The sequence below is a fragment of the Ixodes scapularis genome, unplaced genomic scaffold (assembly GCF_016920785.2).
Source record: "Ixodes scapularis isolate PalLabHiFi unplaced genomic scaffold, ASM1692078v2 PGA_scaffold13__105_contigs__length_92229423, whole genome shotgun sequence".
In the NCBI taxonomy this organism is placed as follows: Eukaryota; Metazoa; Arthropoda; class Arachnida; order Ixodida; family Ixodidae; genus Ixodes; species Ixodes scapularis.
This window is the reverse complement of record NW_024609839.1, coordinates 12,951,632-12,975,695: the sequence shown is the minus strand read 5'-3', so window position 1 is coordinate 12,975,695 and position 24,064 is coordinate 12,951,632. Positions and strand designations below refer to the sequence as shown.

The 24,064-nt window shown below is 47.3% G+C and overlaps 1 protein-coding gene across 1 annotated transcript in view; it reads right to left on the bottom strand.

The window, feature by feature from the left end:
• The window catches only part of LOC115319476 (probable cytochrome P450 301a1, mitochondrial), a 97,134-nt gene that overhangs the window by 56,756 nt on the left and 16,314 nt on the right, over positions 1–24,064 (bottom strand). Inside the window, 2 exon segments of the mRNA XM_042289767.1 lie at positions 5,808–5,967; positions 20,951–21,152. Coding sequence (XP_042145701.1) covers positions 5,808–5,967; positions 20,951–21,152 — 362 coding nt within the window.

Here is a 24,064-nt window from a genome sequence, read left to right as displayed (position 1 = left end):
GGCTACATGCAACGTTGCAGTGTAGCGTAGTGGGAATAAAGAAAAAAATAAGTGTAGCGTAGAGGTTAAGACGTCTGCCTCGTAAACAAGCGGTGTTGAGTTCGAACCCCCGTACAGGCGTACGTTTTTTTGTGTTTTTTTTAATTATTTTAATGTGGGCCGATATCGGAGGCAGTGCAATCGATGTGAGAAAGGACGCCAGACAAGGCTAGACCCTAAGGAGCTTCGCCCCTAAAACAAAATTAGTAAGTGCAAGAAAAAAAATATACTTCAAAGAATCAGGCGAAACGTTATGAATAGTGATGGGACGAATCACCGGAGATTCGGATTCGGACAGATTCGGAAATTTCCGAACTTTTCGCGACGAATATTCGGCAGATTCGGAGATTCGTCAGGTTCGTCGCTGGATGCAGGCGGCAGGATGGAGCTTGTCGTACACCTCGCGAATGCGGTCAGTTGTGCTCTTCTTAGGTACTGTTCCTGCATATAACCAGATTTCGTGTTGTTTATGTCAGCGTATGGTATGTACTGTGCTGTCATTGTAAACCCCGGCACACGCCCAGGTCCAGCTGAGCTGATCGGTGTGGTTGGCGTAGGCCTAACCAATGCACGGTCTCGCTTTCTGTGCGATTTCGCGGTGATCGGTAAAATGTAGCGAAACGCTGTGTATTATATGTAGCCTGGCGCAACGCACAATAAATATATATTCAGGCAAGGAAATGATTCGTCTCCTTCTCTAGAGCTGCGTATGTTTATACCTGTAAGATTGGATGAATGTTGCTCGTCACAACTTAGGCCGCGTACTGGCACCGGGGGGGAACTCGTTTCTCCGTTCTCGGCAGCAAGTTTTGTATACATGAACTTTATTTGATGAAAAAGAAACACAACAAGGGTGTGTCCAACGCAACTTCATTGTTCGTAAACAAACACTAAATCGGAAAGCCTGCATTAACCAGGAGTTTCAGATTGTTTCCCGTGTTCCAATAGAAATACCTCAGTGGGCACTCGTTAGAGATAATCGAATCGAGCATACTCACTTATGTGGTGTGTGCCACTGCGACAGTAATTATGGGCAAAAATGTGTCTGTACCGAACAGCATGTACGGCATCGATCTCTTGCGGCGATGAAAACATGCGTGATGCGCTTGTATTTCCACGTGCGTGCACCAACATGCCTTTTTGGGTCGTCATCCAGAACCGAAACCAATTTTTCCGCGATGTCTGGCTAGGCTACCGTTCTCGATAAACATCCAAAATAATATTAACAAAGCGGAACATTTTATTTATTACTCTGATATTATATTACAATATTATTTCGTGAACTTTGTAGAATTTAGTGAATTTAATGTCACGAAAAGTTGAAACACACATCGACGTGATTTGGCAACCATGACAACGCTCCGAATCTTTCCGAACTTTTCCGAATCGCTTGAGATTCGGCTACTTTTCCGAATCTTTCCGAATCTTCAGATTCGGCTCCGAATCTCGATTCGGATAAAGATTCGTCCCATCACTAGTTATGAACACGGTACGCTGCAACCGACTGTGTCTTCACGTTCTGCGCTTCCTTGCGAACCGTTAATCGCTGGTCGGAAGCTCGGAGATTAAGCTTCTTAAATGCAAGGCACACTTTGTAAATAGTGGAGAGTTTTAAGATAGCGTAAAGACCCTTGTCTGGCACTGTGTGCGACGCCCGCAAACTTTCATCGGAACGCTGCCGAGCGCGTCAAACCAGCACTTATAGTTCTGCAAAACGCAACCGCGCATGCATGAATAGATGAATGGTGCTGAACTCTTGTAATCGGCCGGCACGTTGCCTGCCCCCCCCCCCCCCCCCCCCTACGAGAAGCATAACAGGAGCCAGCCTTTCAACAGTACACTTCTACATTCAAGATGAAGCCTGATAAAAAAACCAAAAAAACTAGCACGGGGTTGCAGCGCCATCTAGATTTCTTCAAGCAAACTGCTCTCGTCACCTTGTCCCACACGCGACGAGAGTAACGAGAAGGGCACGCAGTGTACGCGCACATACGCATAGCTCGCTGCGTTGCCTTCATACGGCGCATGCGCACGAAGTGCTGTGCGGAACATGCAATGCTGACCCAAACGCAAAGTGTTGGTGTTTTCTTTTGCAGACACTTCTACAACTCTGTTGTATCGAGGGTTGTAGCGAAAACCAGAATACAACGCCCTACTTGAAACACATTTCCAGAAAAAACTACCCAGAAATAGCGCGAACTATCCAAGTTCCGCGCTATTTAAGGAAAAAAATTAATGGAGGGTGTTTGCCGCCCTTTAATCGCAATTATGGTTCAATAAACGTATATTCGTGATTCCTGTACGCTTAATATCTTCGAGTAGTTTGTATAAAAAGGTATGTGGAACTATTTTACCATGGCCGCGTGTGCGCAAAACCGGTTGGTCTTAAACACATATGTGTTTGGGTCCTCTTAGACCTTTTTCGTATAACCTCATACCAGCACATTACTAAAGAGCGCGAAGATCAAGCACTGACGGAACAAGCGCCTGTTCCGTCGGTGCGTACTTGACATTTTGGAGTAACACGGGACTGAGAAAATACGAACGTTCACACCAAGGGAAGAGAAGGAGAATGTCTCAAACACATCTAAGATATCTGCATCTTGAGTGGTGGCACGTAGACGTTTTTATGATTTCTAGTTCCTTAGTCTCTGGTTCCTTCAAAATGTTCCGCATACACCAATTCACTTGCACCCTTATGTTCGGTTTGTACTCGACCTACACGCTATTTAGTGATATGCCTATCCATCTACCCCGGCATTAATACTTTAGTATATTAACTTGTACCAGACCGCAACTGACCGAACCTCAAAACTGTGCATTCTTGGATTGCCCGCATAGACACGGTATGCACCGCCAAGAGTATGGGCGAAAATGTCTAAACACGAACGTCGTGCCTCAATTAGTTTCGAGTGTTTTATTGTGTGTGTGTTTTTTGTTTTTTTACCGTGTTAAAATTACCAAAAACTCTACGGTTGGCTGATCACCACAGTGTTGTCGTCGGGTGCACAAATAATTTTAATATGCCTAAGATCAATCACCAGAAGTGTGAGATGAGCACAAGAAGCTGCCGCGTGGGTCTGACTGCAATGCTATTGAGCTTCACATGTTCCCCGAGGGTGCTTATCTACGAAGTCAGTCGATTGCAAGCGTGAATCGCAAGGGCTTTGTATCAGACTCATCGTCACATTTATGCCCACGACTGCTTTTTCTAAGGCAAACGGACTGATTCCGACCCGGTGTCGCTGCTCCGATTAGGTTATCCCTGCAAGGTATGCTATTCATCCATGGTATGTGAGGGGTATGAAAACGTCTATGTGCCACCACTCGAGGTGCAGGTATCAAATACCGAGGTCTTATCTGCCAGGACTCCATTAAACTGCTCATACATTCCTTCGAAACACCACACCGTCTCCGTCCTGGTTCTTCCGGGAAGGCAAGGTTACCAAGCTTCATTCAACTGGTCAAGCTCCAACAAAGTTACTTTAGCCCACCATAGGCAACCTGCAATGCTGTTTCGTTTGGCGCCATCGAGCGACTGAAGCTAGAAATATTGGGTACCCCTGGGAGTGGCGGCTACATTGCTTAAACGTGAACTTTTACTCCGGTGGCGCCGCTTAGCCTAGTGTCTGAAGCAAGATATACTGGGTATCCCACGAAGCCGTGACCGCGTAACATGCCAGTACAGCGGAAGCTACGGCACTGGCGGGCCAATGGGAACGTGACTGCATATCATCGGAGCGCGCCTCTACTCCGAAAAAGTATCAGGCTTTTCGCTGCGTCACGCTCCAATATGTGTGGGGTATGCTCGTATACGCCGCGCATTTCGAAGCCGTCGGCACGCAATGTGGGCCTTATCGTTCACCCTTTGCCAAGTTACAACGAGACAGGGTATAACCGTGGGCTCTTACTCTGCTGGCGCCGCCTGGCTGTTGCCGGCTGGCTATAGCCAAGTCATAGTCAAGTTCCTCATGCCCACATTACCGTAGCCTACCCAGATAGCTGTGCTGCCACAAACAGCCGGTATTTCACGTTTTAAGCTCTAGAAGGCATCGTCAACGCCGCAATTCTAAAGATGGCGGTACATTTAAAAAAAAAAAAGTTTATATTGGGCATTTTTCGCGCTCATCCAGCAAGCGCAAGGTTGTCACTGCACAAAAGCTTGATTCTTGTATGTCCTTTGCGGAATACGTTCAGATACACATATTTGTAAGTAGGATTCGTTGTAACAAATTGCTTCGTCATAACAAATAGACGACAGTGCAGTTTTGCCGTTTCTCTTCGGAATCTGGGTTCACTCACAACCACTGCGGAATAAGGGTGTCTGAACAGCGCCGCCTCGCCGTGGAACCAGTATCTCGAAGGCTCGCTCGCGTTTCTGGCAAACGCCGTGGGATGCACCACATGATAAGGAGCTCGGGAGAACCATCCCTATTTCCGCCAGTCTTGGGTAAGTTACTTTTAAAAAAATAATTCGTTACAGTTACAGTTACTTTAAAAAAAAGTAGCGAAATTAACCGTTACAGTTACCACAACAAAAGAGTAATTTGTTACAGTTACTTTTGAAAAGTAACGAACTTACTTTTAAGTTACTTTTCTATAGCAAAAAGATTAAGAAGAAACTAGAAAACGCCCCTCCCCAAGTTTCATTGCATAAAATTTAAAAAAAAGTGCGGTCTTTTGTTTATATTGTGACCTAGCATTCTCGAATGTATTGTCTGAAAGTTTCCCTCGTTTGATGGCGAACACGTCCCTGCCCTTGCTGAACAGTCACCAAAATAAAGCGCTGGAAGGAATTGAATGGGAACAAACGCGGACCCAATACAAATGCCCAATTCTTGGTATCACTAGCACATTGCTGGCTCGTTAACGGTTGCTCTGGGTTCATAAAGTCCCTGGACATATTTCAGTTCGTCCCTGGCAAGCCAGAAACAAACCCTGCGCAAACAACAGTAAATTTTGCCTTAATTGTTGACACCACGCCGGAGTAGTGGTGCAAATCAAAATACGAAATATTAGCAGTGCAATCCGCGTGTGTTGTTGATTCACGGTTGATTCACCCGATTAAAAAGCGTTTGCCCTGAAAAAGGAAAAACCGCTACATAGATGGTGCTTCAAGACACTAAGATGTAAGTGTTCAGTCACAACGGACAAGCGCTTGCGTAAAGATAACTAGATTTTTTTTCCATCAAATCTACACGTGGCTATAATCGGATCGTAACTCGCGAGAAAGAACGTTCTCACAAGTTTGTGCAAGGCCAACTTGGCACTCGAAATGTCGGAAAAGACAATTTGGGAAGTGTAAGGAATAGCTAAATTGTACTCGTTCACTGATATATTATTCATAAAAAAACTGGAAAGTAACGACGAAAGTAACCTCTTTACTTTCATCGTTACCTCAGAAAAAGTAACAGAACTAGTTACAAGTTACATTCTTAAAAAGTATCTCGCTACTGTTACAAGTTACCAAAAAAAGTAACGAAGTTACAGTAACGCGTTACTAGTAACGCGTTAGTACTTAAGACTGATTTGCGCACACTTTTTTTATTATTTTTTTTTTAATGCTACGCGGCGCGCGACCGCGCCTTCGCGAGGCACCCATAATTTCCGTGCCAGGAGATGCGCCAAGCCAGAGAAAAATTTCGGTCCCTTAACCGGATTCGTTCAGAAACCTCTCTCTCTCTTCTTCCAACGCGGTCACAGCACTGTCGCCTGTTCTAGGCACACATGCCAGCGGCACAAGGAGTGGTCGCCTATCAGTCGCTTACCGTGTCGGCTCCTCCGAGGACGAAGTCACTCATGAAGGCCAAGATCTCGCCGAACTCGAGCTTCTTCTCGGCCAGGAGGTACTCGAGGATCGTGTACTCCCGGTCCTCCGTCCGGGTTTGGAGTCGCTCGGCGGCGGCCTCGATGTGCCTGAACAGGCGGCTGAGGGACGTTCAGGTGAAACCATTTATACCAATTAGAGCAAGTTTGCGCCTTTCCCTCCCAGACGTCATCGGTAAATGGCCCACGCAGCGCCTCCTAGCTCACGTCAGCGTCGTCCGCCAGGGCGTCTTGCAGCCTCACCACAAGTGTGACGCTAGCACACGACGGCGTCAAGACGCGCGCGTTTGTCGCTTTGCAGCGTACCCTAGCCGAGCTTCAGCGTGTTCGCCTGCCGCTTGGTCGCGACGAGAATCCACTGAGAATAAGGTACGTACTGCGCAACCCTTGTCTCCTATATGGTATTGAACGGACACGTGAGCCTCAAAATCATTCGGGTGGAAGTTAGCAGCAACTGATCACCACTAAGGGGCTGGACGGCTCATTGAGCAAACAGGCACGAAGCCACCGGAAGTAAGTGGCTTGTGCCGGAAGTAAGCGCTTGATAGGCTTTTCAAGTCCTTCCGAGTGCTCTTTCGAACAGCATTCGGGGTGCTACGTTTTTAAAGCGATATTAGCGAGTTTTAGTAGCCCGCGTTTTCCCCTCCGCTAAGCCCTCCGCTAAGCCCTCCTCAACGAAGAAACTGTCCCTGCGCCTGCGTGCCGATGGCTTTGGCTGTAGAGTTCCGGGTAGCGGAGGGTCCTAGCAGAGAGGGAAACACGGTTTACTAAAACTCCCCATTAAAGCGATACCTTTACGGGCGACACTTTGTAGAGATTTCGACCAGGTCTCCTGTCGTCGCCGCTACAGAAAAACCTTTCTCTCCGCTCTTGGAGCGAGGCCGGAGAAGTCGGGTTTTCCCGTCGCCAAACCCCCCGCATTCCGCCATTAACGGTGCAACAAAAGGAGATTCTTCCGTGTCGTCTGCTCCAAAATATTTCTTTACAAACATCACTCGCGTTACGCGAAGTCCCACTTTGGCTGTATCAAGTCACTACGCGTGACGTTCGATGGTTTTAGAAGCTTCCAGACCACATACCCACATACTTTATGGATCACCGAGATCTGGTTACGGTCGTCCGTGGCATCCACGACGCCAACCAGGACGGCGATGAGAATTAACCACGTCGCAACTCCGTCCTCGGGTACGTGACGGCACCACTCCAGCCGCATCGGGGGACCGTGGCACAACTATTGCTTTCGTTTCCTGTCAGGACTCACATTGCGGGAGAAAACTAAGACTTCTATTCATCTAGGTCACCTCCAGACAGCCTGCTTTTTGCGCAGTAACGGCGGAAGCAGACCCGAGAAGTCTCCTTGGAAGCCATTTGATGTGAAAATTCTGTGATTCCAGACGATCAAGTATGCATTTGTCCCACGTTCAGATGGCTTGTCCTCGGGATTTAATTCAAAGCGGGGTCATTAAATCCCTCCAAAGAACACAAGAAAGCACGGACCAAAACATCGACTGAATGCACCAGAAAGCCCAGCAGACGCTCGACTCCCAAGACAAGAATCAACTTCCGGTGGCTTCACTTGCGCCAGGCTCGGAGACCAGCTATGCGCCATCCAGCCCCTTATACTAGAGATAAGTGTTTGCAGTAGATCGTGCACGCGTTTTAATTTAGTTAGTTATATTAGAAAATTGGCAGTGACATTTACCTTCACAGCCCTATAATGCATAAAAACATGTTTTTAGGCGCAATCGCTTCAATCGTTTGAAAGATGTTTAAACAGTCGTTACGGTATAAACAACCCGCTTTTATCAATGTACGTCAGGTGACGTATATTTTCCCGCTAAATTTAGCGGGGCATGTGAATCGGTGTGCTGGTCACGTAATGTCAGGTCAAATGACGTCAACTGGCCCCGCTAAATTTAGCGGGAAAACTGGATTGGGGACTTGGTCACAAAACCTGAATTTTCCCGTTACATTTTGGGGGTCACTGTACTGGTGTATAGGTCACTTGATGTCGATTCCTCGCTGAATTTAGCGGCGGAACTGAATTTATGTTTTCACCAAAAGACGTTGATTTTCCCCAGAAATGTTGCGGGGAAACTGGGTTGACGTATAGGCCCCGCGCCGTCAATTTCCTCAAGGTCGTTCTCCGCCAAATTTAGCGGAAATTCACGGACGGACGGACGGGCGAACGGACAGACGAACATAATTCTGGGAATGGGGGTAGCGTGAAAAAGCATGTCATGCTTTAAAAAATATCTTAATTTTTTTTTACGATTCATTTTAATAAAACTTAACGTTCTTCATTCACTCTTTAACTGAGTAAGAAGTCACACTGTTCTTTCATGTTTTTTTTTAAAGTAACGCCTACATTCCAATTTTGTCCTTAGCCATACCCGTGCTGTAGTTTGATCGTGGTTGAGACGCGCCAAAAGAAAGAACTGGGAGGGATCCAAAATGTAGGAACCAATGTAGCTGCTCTCATATCTTAATACACTAGCTCTATCCTATTTTTTTTAAAAAAACAATAATTGCTTCTTGCAAAGTTGTAAACAAGTAAAATCATATTGTGAACGCGATTGCATTTATATAAGTCGTGCATGAGTTCTTATGGCATTTTACAAGTTCTTGCGTGTTTCCTAGGCTCATTTATATAATTGTTCCCTTTGGGGATTCCAATGAACCTTTCACATTTTTCTACGTTCTTTTTAGCCTTATGTTAGCCTCCAGTTTGCTATAACTTGAGTAGCAACAGGAAACGAGAAAAGGCTTCCCTCGTGAGAATGCGAAGCCAGTAACACACTCAATTTACTCTTGAGCGAGGAACTAGTAATGGTACTAGTTGGTTACTCCTTTGTACGGTGCTTGGAATGGGTCTCCGACTGGCGTGTTTACTGCGTCATGAAAAGTGGTCCCATCACTTCAGCCCGATGACGTCATACAAGTGCCATGCTTTCGCCGGCCGCGATCCTAGCGGCAGGGGGGTAAACACGGGAGCAGAACGCGGCAAATCCTAAACGCTGAGATCGAAGGTCCCGAGAGAAAGAAGAATAAAAAGGCGACAAAGGAGCAGAAAAAAAAAAAGAAGAGGTTAGGCGTGTTTTGTTTCGTTGTTTTTTTTTTTTTGTTTTGTTTTGTTTTGCCTCCTAGACGAGTTGGAGTTACTCGGGAACTTGTTACCTTTTTTTATATATAAAATGCCCAATTCCGGTGCTTTTTTCGCAACGTACGCTAGAACTAGGTACATACATTCCAGGCGATGTTTCCTCGCATTTTTTTGCAGATTGAGGCGTCGCCAGCGACATGGGCTCATCGGTATCACCTAGTACAGGCTGGGGCCACCAATGTCCGCGTCTATGCCCCGCCGTTCCCAAGCGACCCGAATGCATCAGACCTTTTTCTTTAGAAGATTATATTGACTCTACGCCCAAGCAGAGTCGCAGCAGCGGTAGCGGATCTGGCAGAAGCCTCTGCTGCAGCAGGTCGCCCACCACCATGACAGTCCACAGAAACTTTGGCAGCCAAGTCTTTCGACACCGCCATGATAGCAACACTGCGTTCTCCTGTGTGCGTGTTTTTTAGAGCGCAGCTCTTATGGCGCATTCACACTGGAAGCGGATCCGCGTTTGCGAAGCGGTCGCGGATGCGGTTGGCGAACGGCTCCGTTCACATACACCAGAACGCGATCGGCGGTTTCTCGGCGGTTATCGATCGCTTCGCCATCTTTCGAGACTTCCGTTTGGCAACCATGTTTTACAATGCAAAATCCACTCTGCTCTACAATCCAAACTGAAGCCCCGAATCCTCTCGGCTTGCGGCTTGGAAAGAAACATGGACGACTCCACGAGCGACGGCAGTGACGAAGAAGCTGTTGCAGTTGCTTTGGTGACGCTAGTTTTGGCGTCCGCTGAAAGAAGCGAGCGGCGTCTTCCTCGTAGATGGTGTGTCCGTCCTTGCTTCCGTGACCGTGACGAGAATGGACAGGGGGCGAACCTCGTTCCCCTTCTTCGCGAGCGGGGCCTTGAGTACTACCGGGAGTAAGTAATTCGTTCGCTTTTGCATTGCCTACTCGCGAAAAGACAACACCCCAGATCGATCATGCATATGACGTTATGTTACCAGCTTCCTGAGGATTCCTCCCAGCGCCTTCGATACAATCCTCGGCTTGATCGGCGACAGAATCAGGAAAGAGGACACAAACTTCCGCAAGGCCATTCCTCCGGACGTGCGCCTCGCCCTCGACATCAGGTAATTGCCAGCGAAGTAGGGAGCATTAGATTGAATGCGGGATATAAGGAAAAATGTGTAGTCATGCAAAGAATGCAGACGCATGTACAGCCTTCAAAGGTTTTAACGATGTCTCGCGAACGCCGACCGGCTGGTAGACCAACACGAAATAGGAAATCAGCGAGGCTAGGCGTTCGTGTACGCCTCGACCGGCCGGTCGGCGTTCGCGCGATATTGTTGAAAAATCTGGAGGCTGTACTTTCGTAATTAATGGCTTGTACTGAGGTATTTGTCAATTCTAGCCGTCGTGAATTATCTCTATCCCGTTGATGATGGGACACCCAATAATACAGATGCAGGGGAGCAGACATCGTTGACGCGAAAATTTGGAAATTAAAAAAAAAAAAATAAATGGTAATTGCTCCATGTTGTTATTATGGTTTAGTCAGCGCCTGTTTATAGACGCATTCTTTTGCCTCTGTGACAAAACATTCCCAGCAGTCGGGGAATATTCTGATTTGTGGTGATGTTAAGTGTAGTTCTGCTTTCAATATGAATGTATTAATTAAATTCTGCCCAATGTATACTTGGCAGAAATCTTATTTCTTTATTACTGCTCTTTTTTTTCTTTTTATTAAGGCCACTGGGGAGACGTTGAGAAGCGTATCCTACAACTTCTTGACGGCAAGGTCAACATGCTGCGAGATAATACCCGAGGTATGCAGCGCCCTCTGGGAGGTGCTTAGGCCTGTCTATGTGGCATGCCCAAAACAGCCCGAACAGTGGAAAAAGGTAACTTTTTTCATATCACACTGCTCACTTCCTCTCTTCTTTGTGCACGGGTAATATAAGTAGCGATCATGCAAAGCTCTAGAAAAATGTTCACCTGGTGTAACTTTGCCCTATTGAAGTGTAATTTTCGTTGTTCTGTGGTGGGAACAATGCTGGTGTGACACGAATTAGTGGCCGTGTGTGTTAAGGCCGGTTCTCACATGCAGCGAAGCGCTGATGTAGCGCTCCTCACGCGTCGTCAGCTACTAATCGTCTTCCATGAGCAACAGTTTTGACGGTGCGATACAAAGCTGGTGAACGCTGCCGTCAACAGGCGCTTAGCGCGAGGTTAGCGCTATGCTTGTAGCGCTCCGCTGCATGTGTGAACAGGCCTTTAGTGCACCGCAGCTCAGAGCACGTGGAGCGAAACCTTGTGCTGTATAATACAGGGATCATGTGATCAATCACCACCCCTACCCATTTCGATCAGATTGGATGAGCATCATACCGGCGTCTGGCCGTGTACTACTACTGTGTTATGCACGTTAAAGACCCCAGCATGAGCTTCCGGAAGTGGGTAAAAGCACGGGAGGCAGCTGAAATGAAGAGCTGACTTGGTGCCAACGGCTGGCTTTGGTCACGCTTGGGAGGGTCCTTGGAGGGGGATTAAAGCAGCTGTTGGCACCAAGTCGGCTCTCCTTTTCGTCCGATAGCGTCTCTTGGTTTTGGTCATTGTTGGGGGCGTGTACCTCTGTAGCGTCATGTCGACTCCAGAAGCCTCCTACCTCCATGTATGAAACAAACATGCTTGTAAGGCGCTTGAGGCGTGTCCACAGATAATTCGGTCATCGCCTCTGCAGCGAATAACGTATGCTTTGCATGATGTATGAGCAGTGCGACTGCAGCTTTCTGGTTCCTAGTCGTGACGGCGTAATAATGCAGAGAGCAAGTTCACCTGCCTGCTTCTTGCACAAAGGCTGCGTTGATGTCAGAACGCCGAGCTCTTATTGGCTGGTTGAAAAAAAAAATAGGGAGTAGACCTCGAGGCATCTACATTCAGGTCTACCTACTATCCTTTCAAAATTCAGTCGAAGCCAATTAGAGCTCGGTTTTGTTCTGACATCACCGCTACTCCTGCACAAGAAGCAGACAACTTGCTCTCCGCATAGGGTTATCGAATGTGAACGACAAGCTGTACAGTTTTGAGTGCTGCAACACTCAAATATTTTCTGCCGATGGAACATTTATGAGCTACATAGACTATTTCTCATGTCTCGTGCTGACGAATTCTAATGTACATCCTAGCAGGCTGAAGCTTTCAAGGAAAATAAGAAGTAATGTTGAATCGTTATTTTTTCCTTTTTCAATAGATCGCCACTGAATTCCAAGAAAGGTGGAACGTTCCAAACTGTGTGGGAGCCATAGACGGCAAGCACATCACTATCGAGTGCCCTTCACTCTCTGGCAGCCTGCATCGGAACTACAACCGATCTTTCACCAAGTCCTTGTTGGCAATTAGTGATGCTAAGTACCGGGAAGTTTCGAATTTTTATTACTAAACGTTAAGTTAATGTACAAGGCAAAAGATATGCATATACAAAATTAAAGGCGACAAATCCCCTACTTTAAAGCAAATTATCAGGGAAAGGAGATCTAAAATAATATCAGGTTGAAAAAAGAAACACAACTGCTCAAAACCGAAACCGCACTATGGAGGAAGAAGAAATATAGAGGAGGACAGAGTTGGCAGAAGTCACGTGGCTGTGCAACTTGGTTTCTTCAGTCACCATACTTGCGGCTTTTTAGAAGCCACACAAAATCGGTATCATATTTAGAAGCCACAAGAAATGGGTATCATAAACCATAGAAAACAGCACATGACCATAAAGAAGAAAGTGGGTGCGACTCGAACCGGTCAATTTTTAATCAGCGGTTTTCGGGCGGAAAGGAACCGAATTTTGGGCCGCAAATTGCGTTCTGGGTTGTTGGGCTCTTGTATATCATGTACAAATAAAAACCTTGGCAAGCATAAATACCCTGTCAGTGTCCCTTTAAAGAGCAACTCCGCTCAATTCCAAGAATTTTGGGATATTGAGTTATTTCACATTAAACAGCACTAATAAAAGGCACTACGTTATTTCTTTTGCGAAAAAATGAGATATATATTGTAGAATCTTATTTTATGCATGAGCAGAAATCAAAACCGAAACTTTGGCTTCGTCAGAACGTTGGCCTCGGGCCGCCAAACACGTGGTACGAAATGTCACGTGATCCTCTACGCAATGGCGGGCGGCCCCCGGTGAGGTGGGCGTACGCCAGGCGAAAGCGTTATCTGCACCGCACTCCACCAAATTTTGGTGTCTACTACAATCAACGAAGGGGTCACAACTTTGGCATCAGTCTTTGCACGTGATGTCAACAAGACTCCCAGATATAATATTCACAAACGGTGAGAGTGAGACGACGACGACAGTTGTGACGCAGGAAACGGAGGAGACGGCCGGACGGCTCCCAAGAAGCACACTGCGTAGGCGCGTTACGATACTCACGTGAACGCCGCTGAGCACTGAGAGGACATGTTGCAGACGCAACATGTTATGCTCGCCGAAAGTGTTAAAGGGGTAGTGCAACAATTTTAATGTTGAAAGAATGGGCACTTGTATTTTTTATAATGTTTATGCAAGCTCGAGTGACCAAAAACGTGTCTACTTGCCCCAACAATCTGCTATTCCGCTGCGTAAATGCAAAGAAAATACTAATTATTTGCTGCTCTGCAGTCGCGTGTCGCGCTTACGGGAACTACGATGACATTGTCTCTGAGTATATGTGAAAGTCAACCAAACATGTCCCCCCCTGCTGCCACATTCGCTGTCAGCCGAGTGGCGAACCGTCTTTTGTGTCGATCGCTCGCCACAACCTTCAACGATGCTAATCCTTTACAAGTCGATAGTTGCGGAGGAAGCAGCTGGCGTCTCTGAAGCGAGAACCCAAGCACATAGAGTGAAAGCTCAAGCTGCGGAGCCCAGCAAATCTTGGGTTAAATCCCCAACTCTGCCCGGTATGATCTATATTAGCATTGTACTTGCATGCGGCCAAATATCATTGCTGTGTGGTGCTGAATAAAGGGATAGTGAACCGAAATTAGGATTTCAAAAAACAATGCAGGAGCTGTAGGCGGGACGCTACAATCCCTACAAAACTACTCGTAAGGTGATATCTTGAATGGACAGCCGTATTTTCGGAAAAAGAGGTCGAGATTGAACGAGGCCGACGAAGTGAGTGATGTGAAGATATCTCGTTTCCTCCTCTCTTTGCTTTGCCCCCTGAAGGCGGCGAGCCGGAGAAGACGCGAGGCCGTTCCCTCTCCTTCTCGGAGAATCAAGACGTAAACCTTTCTGTCAAATGCGCCTCTTCTTTTTTTTTTTTTTTTTTTTTTTTTGGGGGGGGGGGGGGGGGGATAACGGTCATGTGTTTCAAATATTGCTGTATGAGTGATTTTTGGTGTTTGTAGCATCCCGTTACACGCTTTTGCCACCGTGTTTTCTGGAATCCAGATTTCGGTCCAGCATCCCTTTAACGAACACAGGTTAGCGGTTTGTATTGCACTGGTTAAATTAATAATCTACAGCCCAGATGCGCGCTGCGGCCGACTAACTTTCAGCTGTCTATACATACACACTGCACAATTATTATTATGAAGTCTAGCTCTTCCATTTTAGTTGTTTACTGCTAATGTCAAAAAAAAATCCCATTCTTATCCCAGGTTCCTCTACGTTGAAGTTGGCCATCACGGAAGTGAAAGCGATGGGGGCATCTTTGCCTGCAGCAAGATCCAACAGCTCATCGTCTCTGGGAAGCAGGGACTGCCTTCTCCAACAGCTGTTGGAGAAGAAGGGGAACTACCCTACTACCTGGCGGGAGACGAGGCCTTTCCGCTAAAACCTTACCTGATGAGGCCATACCCAAGAAAAAGTATGTAATGCCTGGCTTTTTTCATGTCGTGTTTTTAGCATATTGTCCAAGAATAAATTAATGAACACCATGCCGCCACCTTTTGTTGTAGTTGAATACAATTGCTTGAGAAAAGACATTTATCACTGAATATACCGTATTTATTCGAGTAATAGCTGCACTATTTATGGACAGGGCCTTTGCATCTACTTTCCCACAGAACACATATACAGCCAATCATTGCATTGAGCATAAATAACATAGCGAATAGCCAGATCGAGAACACTATTCTCCATGCAAATGCAATCTTCACAGATGGTATCTTCGCATGAAGACGTTATCTCTGTCCTGTAAGCAGCTGGTGCTTCGTCTCGGGCGATTCTGGTTTCTGCGCATGCGCAGTGCGCACACCTGGTGGGGGCGAACCCGGGCTTGTTCCTAAACAGTGTGCTGATAGATAGACTATACATGGCTTGCACTCGTGTCACATCAGTGGGCATCGTGAAAAACCTTGCCATTGTGCATGTACCCTGTGCAGCTTATGCTTTCGCACCACCAATTTTTTTCTCGCAGCAAGAACAAGTAGGAATGACTATTCCTGCTGTGCGAGGACATCACGTGCAAGCAATATAAAAATGTTGTTTTGGCTTGATTGCAGACGCCGTCCAGCCTATAAAGCCTATAACTCTGTGTTTTTGTTCTCGTCCGTGTTATGCACAATTGCATTTATTATATTTCCACAAATGTAGCAATTTGTCCACACAAGCAGCAGTATTTGTAAGATTAGCAGGCACTATATGTACGACTGCCAGGATTAGTGATGCACAAACCTTAGCGCCTCATTACTATTCAGCAGCCGCGACACTTGAAGCTTTAAATGTTCATTTTAGCTGGACCTGAGCACATTTCCATAATTGAAACACTTAGTTCTATTTCTAAAATATTCTCAAAGCTACCCACCAAATATTATCTCCTTATCAGGAATTTAAATGACATTTTAATTGCATGACCTTAATTCATTATGAAAATGTTACAACATGCACTCTCTTTGTCTGGAGTGATCTTTAGCAGCTTCTTAGTTTGGTTATTAGGAAAAATTAAAAAACTTATAGAAAGTTTGCATTTGCACTTTTATCCTCCTTTGTATCATGGTCATGCAACTTCGCATTACCACATTTCAGGTGCCCTTTCTGGAAGAGTTCACAGCTCCTTTGCTAAGATATTGGCTCTAATATTACAGGCCTCACTGCAAGAGCTGAAGACACTCAACCTTCTGCCTCAGAGCCGTCCAATGAAGAACCACAAGACGATGGAGTGGATGACCAGCTTCCAGATGATGAAGGTGACGCAAGTGACCAGGGGAAAAAAAAGGGAGTTGAGGCGGCGACGGAAGATTTTTAATTACCGCTTGAGCCGTGGCAGGAGGGTCGTAGAGAACACATTTGGAATTCTCGCCCAGAGGTGGCGAATATTGAGAAGACCCTTCAGGGCAAGCGAAGTGAATGCTGACAAGATCGTTGCAGCCTGCGTTGTCCTTCGCAATTTTGTGCTAAAGGAGTCTGGAGCATCGGCTGCGGCCTACTTCCCTCCTGGCACAGCCGACCAGGAGGACTGGAAAGGTCGAACAGCTGAGGGCACGTGGAGAAGGGACGCAGCCAGCAAAAACGCTGGTCTGCGAGGCATCCCCAGAAGAGGCTACAGTTCAGCCAAGTATGTTTAATTTTACTCGGTATGTTACTATAGTTGTGTTTATTTTTGTCAGGCTAGTAGAGGCAATGAAGCAGTTTTTAGTGGCTAAGAAAATGATGCGAGTCACTGGAAATGAGCCACATCAATATCAGCGATGTGATTGCTGCACCATTTGTGCCAAACTGCGCCGCTTACCCTGCTACATTTTGCCGAAACTGGGGGAATCTGCGCCAACGTTGCGTCTAAACCTTATTTCACCTTAATATTACTGAAAGTAAAATAACTCGGGCCTCACCTCTCAATCGAACCGATACAATATGCTATGCGAGTTTTCAAAATGTTTTATTGTCGACTCAAATGACGTACTATTCCATTGCATTTCTTACGAAAGACTGACAGTACTCGGAAGTTTCGCACAAATTACCATGTTTATCGTCCGTACTGCTGGAGGGTTAATTAGTCTCTTTGAGTGCGCTTTTCACCAGGCACTGGTGTACTGCAGAGAAGCGAAAAGCGTGCAGTACTCATGAACGATAATAATCCCTGGAGAATGGATTATTACAGTTTATTTTGTCCAGCTCGCCTGCACCTTTGCATTAATAGCATTGATAAAGTCGGCATCGCGATTTTGAGTCTTGCTTTCCCGCAGTACACACACCTCCACAGCCAGAGCCGTATATGGGGAGAGCCTGGCCATTGGGTGTGGCGACGAAGGCACCGGAGAGGAGAAAAGTGAAGGGAAGGGAGGAGAGGGCCGAAGGAGTGAGAGAGAAAGAAGGGAGCAAAGAGGAGACGACCACTTGTAGGCGAAGAGCATTGTTGAGGCTACGCGTCGTCCCGCTCAGCTGGGAGCAGCCGGGAGTTCTTGCACATGCGCTCACGCCTTGCGCCGCCGGCTTATTGGCTCACGCGGGAAGGGCCGCCATTTTGCCAGAATGGTGTCAGCGTTACGGCTTGTTTCAGTCCTTTTGAAACATTTCCAATCATTTCCTTGATTTGATATTTGAGGTTGTTTTATTTTCAGGGAGGCATACGAGATGCGGGACAAGCTTGCCCACCATTTTGTGACTGGAGGTGCTGTCCCCTGGCAAGACAAGATGGTCATGGGGCCTTGTGACAACTGACTTAGAACAAGAAGTCTCTCTTTCACACTTTATTTGTTTGGCACTCAGTAGTGCTCATCTGGGCCGTAGAAGTGCTCCCGCTGAGCTTTGTAAATCAGGTCCTCAATGTCACGCATTATTTCAATTTGTTTTGTTTCATGAAGGGTTCTTATTCTGTCGGCTAGGGACGCACAGAAGTGATGAACTGGATCTTCGGTGCCACCTGCCTTCCTGGCACGCCTCTCCCGTATCTCCTCCAAAAGATTTACACAGGTGCCAACAGGGTCCTGCGAGCTGGATCCGCTTGAATGTGGCCTGATGGAACGAAATAGTGTAAGACAGTTTTATAATAACTAGAGATTGTTCAGCTTGCTTTGTTGATCTGTTGCTGCTGGTCTCTTGGCTCCTCTTGTTGCCTGCATTTGTTTGAGTGAAGAGGACAGAACAGCAGCTCTTTTTATTTCCCATATGTATATATCCCCTGTGTGAATGTTGTGTAATGGCTTGTGACATTAGTTTTAACTTCCTATGCAAATTATGAAATTCAAGATTAGGCCAAACCTTTGGCAGGCAGAGCAACCTTAGATTAGAAAAGTGAGGCTTACACTGGGCCGTCCTCCTCCGCAAGGTTTGGCAGAATGCTGTCGGCAGGCCTGCCAAAGAGTAAATGCAATGAAGCTTTGATGCAAGGTCGTGCGGCTTTAATAAAATGATCCTAATGTCAACTCACGACTCCATCTCACTGTCATCCTGCCGACTATTCCTTGAAGAAAAAAGGTATTCGTCCATCAAACTATATCAACTGCAGCTTTCAGCAGAGCACTGGAACACTTGGGACCCACCTTCCACACCCCAGATGTCCACCGCTGCTGGTGGCACCGCTGGTGCTGGCACTACTGCTGGTGGCACCACTGCTGGTGGTGGTGGTGCCACTGCTGTTTTGAGCACTACAATAATAAATCGTTGAATGACAACAAACACATGTGAAACATGACTACTTTGTTCATCTTTTTGGTTATGTTTTGTTGTGGTATGAATATTCAATAAAAACTTTTTAAACAAAGGGACAATACAAGATGTCTTGCTTCGTTAAAAATGTTTCTTGAATTTCCTTTTAATTTGATCTATTTAAAACACTTCTGTGACGAACCTTTCCTCTTCATCAAACCATGATTTCCATCTTATGCATGAAGTGGGGCCATGTTATTTTTCCCACCTGGGCTGGTCCCGCCCCACTTTTCATGGAGCATGTGATCTTGTTCTTGTGTTTTTGGTACGTGTATTTAGCGCTTTTGAACTTGTTAACGAGGTCAGCACCTGCAAAAATGAAACGGTCATTCATTAATTGCTAACAGCAAACTGTGACTGGCTGTAAAAAAATGATTTAAAAGTGGGTGAGGCCATGTTCTATTTATTTTTGCAGGTTGAAAGCGTTAACCTGGGTTGGCAGCGCGAGTATTGCCTGAAGTAAGCAAATGTCCGGTAGCACACGTTCTCATAAGAAAATATATCTGGGCGAAGGCCCTCGAACAGCTGAATACTGACATATTTGCGTCCCACTAGAATGGGGGATGTTCAGAATTCACAATTCAAGAACATGCGTTTACTTATTTGAGACTCCTAATGGAACGTGAACGTTCTTCGGGGACGACCAGGACCAACTTGCTTATAATCCGCGTCACAAGAAAGCACCGCCAGAGCTAGCTCACGAGCGGCGTGACCAGTCGTGTCTCAAGCGCTCGCGCGCCCCAGACTTCAGCAGGCTTTCTTCACTCGGCCGAGACGCCGATTCAAGCACGCCGCCCCAGTTGCTATAGACGCTTTCAGGCAGCTGCGCATGGGCGCCGCCATAACCGACCTTCAGTTTTTGTTTCCTCTTATTCCGTTCGTTCTACTTCATCATTACCACAGCAGGACAGGTCATTGCCATTTTAGATTCTACCGTGTCCTTGTCTCCTGCATAGGCCCTTGTACAGACTCGTCAACGCCCGGTTCAGTGGCTCGGCATGGCGGTAAGACAAGAGAAGGTCGGCTATGGCGGCTCAATTTGGCGCGCGCTGAAAGCGTCTATAATCAGCGTCTCAAGAAAGCACCGCCAAACCTAGCGCACGAGCCGAGTGTCACGTGAAGCCGAGTCGAGAACGCTTGGCAAGCTTTCTTCAAACAGCCATGCTGATTCTAGCAAGCAGGCCCAGAAGCCCAGATCGCGCTCGGCGTATACAGCGAGTACGATCGGGTTGTTCAGTTGAATCATATATTCGGAAAAAGTTGTCTTTCACTTTGACGCGCGTAGCTTTCGTGAAATGAAAATGGTACATACCAGGTATCCCTCCCAGGTTCTCGCCGAGCATCGTCCACACTTCAACTTTATGCTTGATATCCTTAAATTGTGGATGTCTCTTGTCGTACAAGACGGGGTATTGTTTGATTACATCCAGAAGAACATCAGTCTTCACATTCGTCGACTTTTTGTTTGCGTTAGGCTTAGGCGATTTGGCGACGGTACTCGCGACGGGAGCCATGTTGGAATGAGATCCCGAGATGCTGACGTGACGTCAGCCACAGCGTCGCGTTGTAATTGGTTGCCGCTTTGCGGTTCGGGAAAGCGTTTGGGGAGAAATCGGTCCCGAAGCGGTTGGCAAAAACGCGCTCGAACCGCTCGATCTCAGCCGCTTTGCGGTTGAGAACGCGCGGATCCGCTTCGCGAACGCGGACCCGCTTCCTGTGTGAACGCGCCATTAGGCTCCCGTTTCCGGCTTGAGCGGCGTCGCCTTAGCCGTCGACGTAACCTCGGGGTGCCTTACGGGATATGCCCCATAATGCAACGCGCGGGACTCGTGACGTCACGACGGTCCTGCGCGGTGCATTATGGTAATTTCCCCTGATGCAACGCGCGAGGAGGAGGAGGAAGGGGAGGAGGATGCGGGAGAGGGGAGCAGGAGGGGGAGGAGCAGGGAGGAGGAGGGTGGGGAAGGGAGAGAGGGACGGGAGGAGGAGAAAGAGAAGAAAAGAGGGGGAGGAGGAGGGATGAGGGCTATACCCTCTCCTCAGTAACCTTCCATCCTTCTCCTCAAGAGCTGCACTCTAATTCGGCGTTACAGGGTGTTGTAAACATCTTCCTTTGTTTTTTTTTTATATTCAACGTTTGGTTGTTAAGGTCGCGATATCCGTCAGCACGAGGCTTTGGCTTTTGTGAGGTCATTTGTTAACACTTCGTGATTACTTTGAATGCATTGGTGCCATAGAACGCTAAACCCAAACGTTAGAGACGCGTTCCAGTCACCATACTCTCTTGCAACCTGTCTACTAAGAAGCCAGGGCAGCGTGCTCCCTGTGCGAACGCTTACACGGAGAAGTCGTCCATGGCGCGCTCGAACCTCTTCCAGGTGGGGGTCCTAAGGTAGCGGAAGTAGGGGAAGCGGTAGCCGAAGATCTGCAGGCAGGCGAAAGCGTCGTTCATGTCCCTCAGGATCATGGCCCCGTCCGAGAGCGGGTCCAGGGGCACGCTGAGGAAGCCAATGCGGGTGTCCAGGGACGCGAACATCACGCCTGAATGGAGGCACCCAGCCCGACACGCGTTATTCAGTTCCTTGCCAGAGGTGTTCTGACAAGTACTGCTCGGCAAGTGCGAGCAGCCAAGAACTATATATATTTATCTCCGATCAAAATATTTTCCTAAATATATCTGAACATAATATAGTCCCCGTTATGTTGTCAAAACTTCAGAAATTATTAGAAGCTCGAATGGCGAGTTGGCGGGAGTCTAGGCTGTCAAGCCAGAGAATAGAAAATTAAATAGCACGAACAGAAACATTGCGTTCCCCATGAGGCACGGAGTTCGCGCTTGTATTTATTTCTAAAATCGCTGGCTTTTTCGCCAAGTAGGTGCAAAAACAGTGTCTCTCTCAAAACACTGCGTTTGTGTTTGTCTCTCGTTGGTACCAATGTCTCCGTTCATATCGAGAGGCTATGTTCCACCGTCGCTGTTCATTCTTTTTGTAGCAGACTCAGGACGAACACGGGGATGGTGTCTGTAGAAAACGATGCGTCTGTGTTCAGTTTTTGCGCCGCTGTCTCTCTGAACAACAGGTGGTAAATCTACATTTATAATAAATGGTAAATCTACACAAGCTCGCCGGCGCCATCACTGTTTGTCTCGTTTTGGCACCAGTTTCTGCACATACTACACAAACTCAGAGTCACACTTGAAAGAGTATACGTTCGTCCTTCTGATGCCAACCTGAGGATGATCATTGGACCGTGTCTTGTGAGACGCGGCGTCTTTGTTCTTTTTCGGTGTCGATGTCTTTTTGGACAAGTACGCACATACGGCGTGTTCCTCTTGAGACACTACGTTCATGTTTTTTTCTTTACCATAGTCTACTTAACACAGACGCGGCGTATCTAGACTGTTTCCCTCTTGCACCACAATCTCAAGAGACACAGACTGTGTCTCTCTTGAGACACCAAGCATGTTTTTGTTGTTGTTTTTGTTCGTTTTTACCGTGAAAGAGCCCATAGACAAACCCAGTGCCCGGACATGACATGGGTGGTGTAAATAAAGGTGTTCTCTCTCTTCCCAGACGAACAGACAATGTATGTCTGTATTTTTGCCGCGCTCTGATTACCGAACAGACAATGAGTCTCTCTGGAGACCAATAACGAGAGGCGTACCATATTGATTTACAATTTTGTTTTACCTTCAGATACCGGTCACTTAAAGGTTGGTACACTTTTGGGAAAGGGATCACGTGTGCAGTTGCCAGCTGACTCCTTCGACATCGGTGGTTGTTGTGCGACACCATTAACATCGCCGGCGTACTTGCGAGGGCTCTTGTCGGAAAGTCCTACAGAGATTCTACAGCAGTAGCAGTAGATCATCTCCGGACCAACTGGTCCATGCCTGAAAACATGTTGGAGGTGCGTTTCTAGGCCACGTACTGCAAACGCCTTTTCTCCAAGTTCGCCCCTAAAAACCTGGAGCTTTGATACCGTAAGTTGAACACTATCACGGCGACGGCTGCTCAAGCACCCTCCACGACACCACCAGCCACGACGACGCCCACTAGCGCCACGATGACTGTCCCCGCGCCTAACCCAATCGAAACTCCTCCGGCCTGGAGCACTCGTAATAGCCAAACAGACCCAAATATTGTTGCTGGCATTCACGATGGCGATGTGGAGGACTGGCTCGACAGTTTCGACCATGTCAGCGCCTATAACAGGTGTGACAACGCTACTGAACTAGCCAATGTAGCATTCTACCTCACGGAAGTTGCCAAACCTGGTTTTTAAACGAGGAAGAAATTTCGGAGGGATTCTTTTTCAAATAAGTTGAGAGAAAGAGAGAGAATAAACTTCATTACATGACTCAAGTTCGAGTAACTAAAATGGCAATAAAATAATTTTCGTACTTTGCGCCAATACCGCTCAGAAAGAATTCCTTACGTTATGGTTCTCCTGGGGGCCACTGCCTTTGGGAGTATCACGTTTGCGGCGAAACGCTCTACCGCGAAGCGGGTTCGTACTCGCGTGGCATGCTGCTCGTTGAGCGAAAACAGACACCAGTCACGTTGGTAAAGGTGTATCCACACGACGGACCAAATTCCTGTTTCGGTCCGCGGGCCGCGCATCACGTGATCTTACGTCACCGGTCTTCGAGGTCCGCTGGCGGTCCGCGGCCCGCGCTTCTGAGAAATGCCAAGCGACTTTTCTCGCCCGGACCTTAGCGGCGGACCGGGGTGTTCTTAGTATAATTGAAGCGCTAAGTCTGGCAACAAGCTGACTTTTGTTGTTTGTAATGGAATTCAAATCCAAAGTCGTTTTCTTTTGGCGCCAACTGTTGAAGATGAAGAAGACGAACCTTTTGTTGTGCGACGATGGCGGTATGGTGCGACGATGCAACTTTTTACTTCATCGCGCGCGTGTAGCAGTTCACGCTCTGTGGGACGATAGTTGCATGCCCTTTTTGGGTTCACTTAAGTCCTCCTCGTCCTCAATAGTCAACGCCAGGGCCACCGCGGCCAAACATCTCTTTCGTTTCACCTCCATCTTGGCTCTTTACAAATAGCCTCAAAGCAGCTCGCTGCATGAGTTTTGGCGGAGCTGAGGTCGAGGGTTAGACCGGCCCGTTCACTCTGTCGTCTGCTCTTTTGGTCCGCCATGTGGATGCTCATTGCAGCCGCGCGGCCCGCGGGCCGCGCATCACGTGATCAATCGGTCCGCGGCCCGGTCCGTCGTGTGGATACACCTTAAAGGTGATAAACTCTGTTTATTTACAATGAAACAAAAAGAAGAAAACAGTGGCTATAAGCTGGTGAACGCCGTCGGTGTGGCGATCGCCCACGGCCGAATGGTCGTTCACAAAAGTAAAAAGGACGGGGTAAACGCTCACCGGACGGTTCCCCGTTGTCGCCGCCGAATCCCAGGAAGAAGAGAGCGATATACTGCTGTTCGCTGGT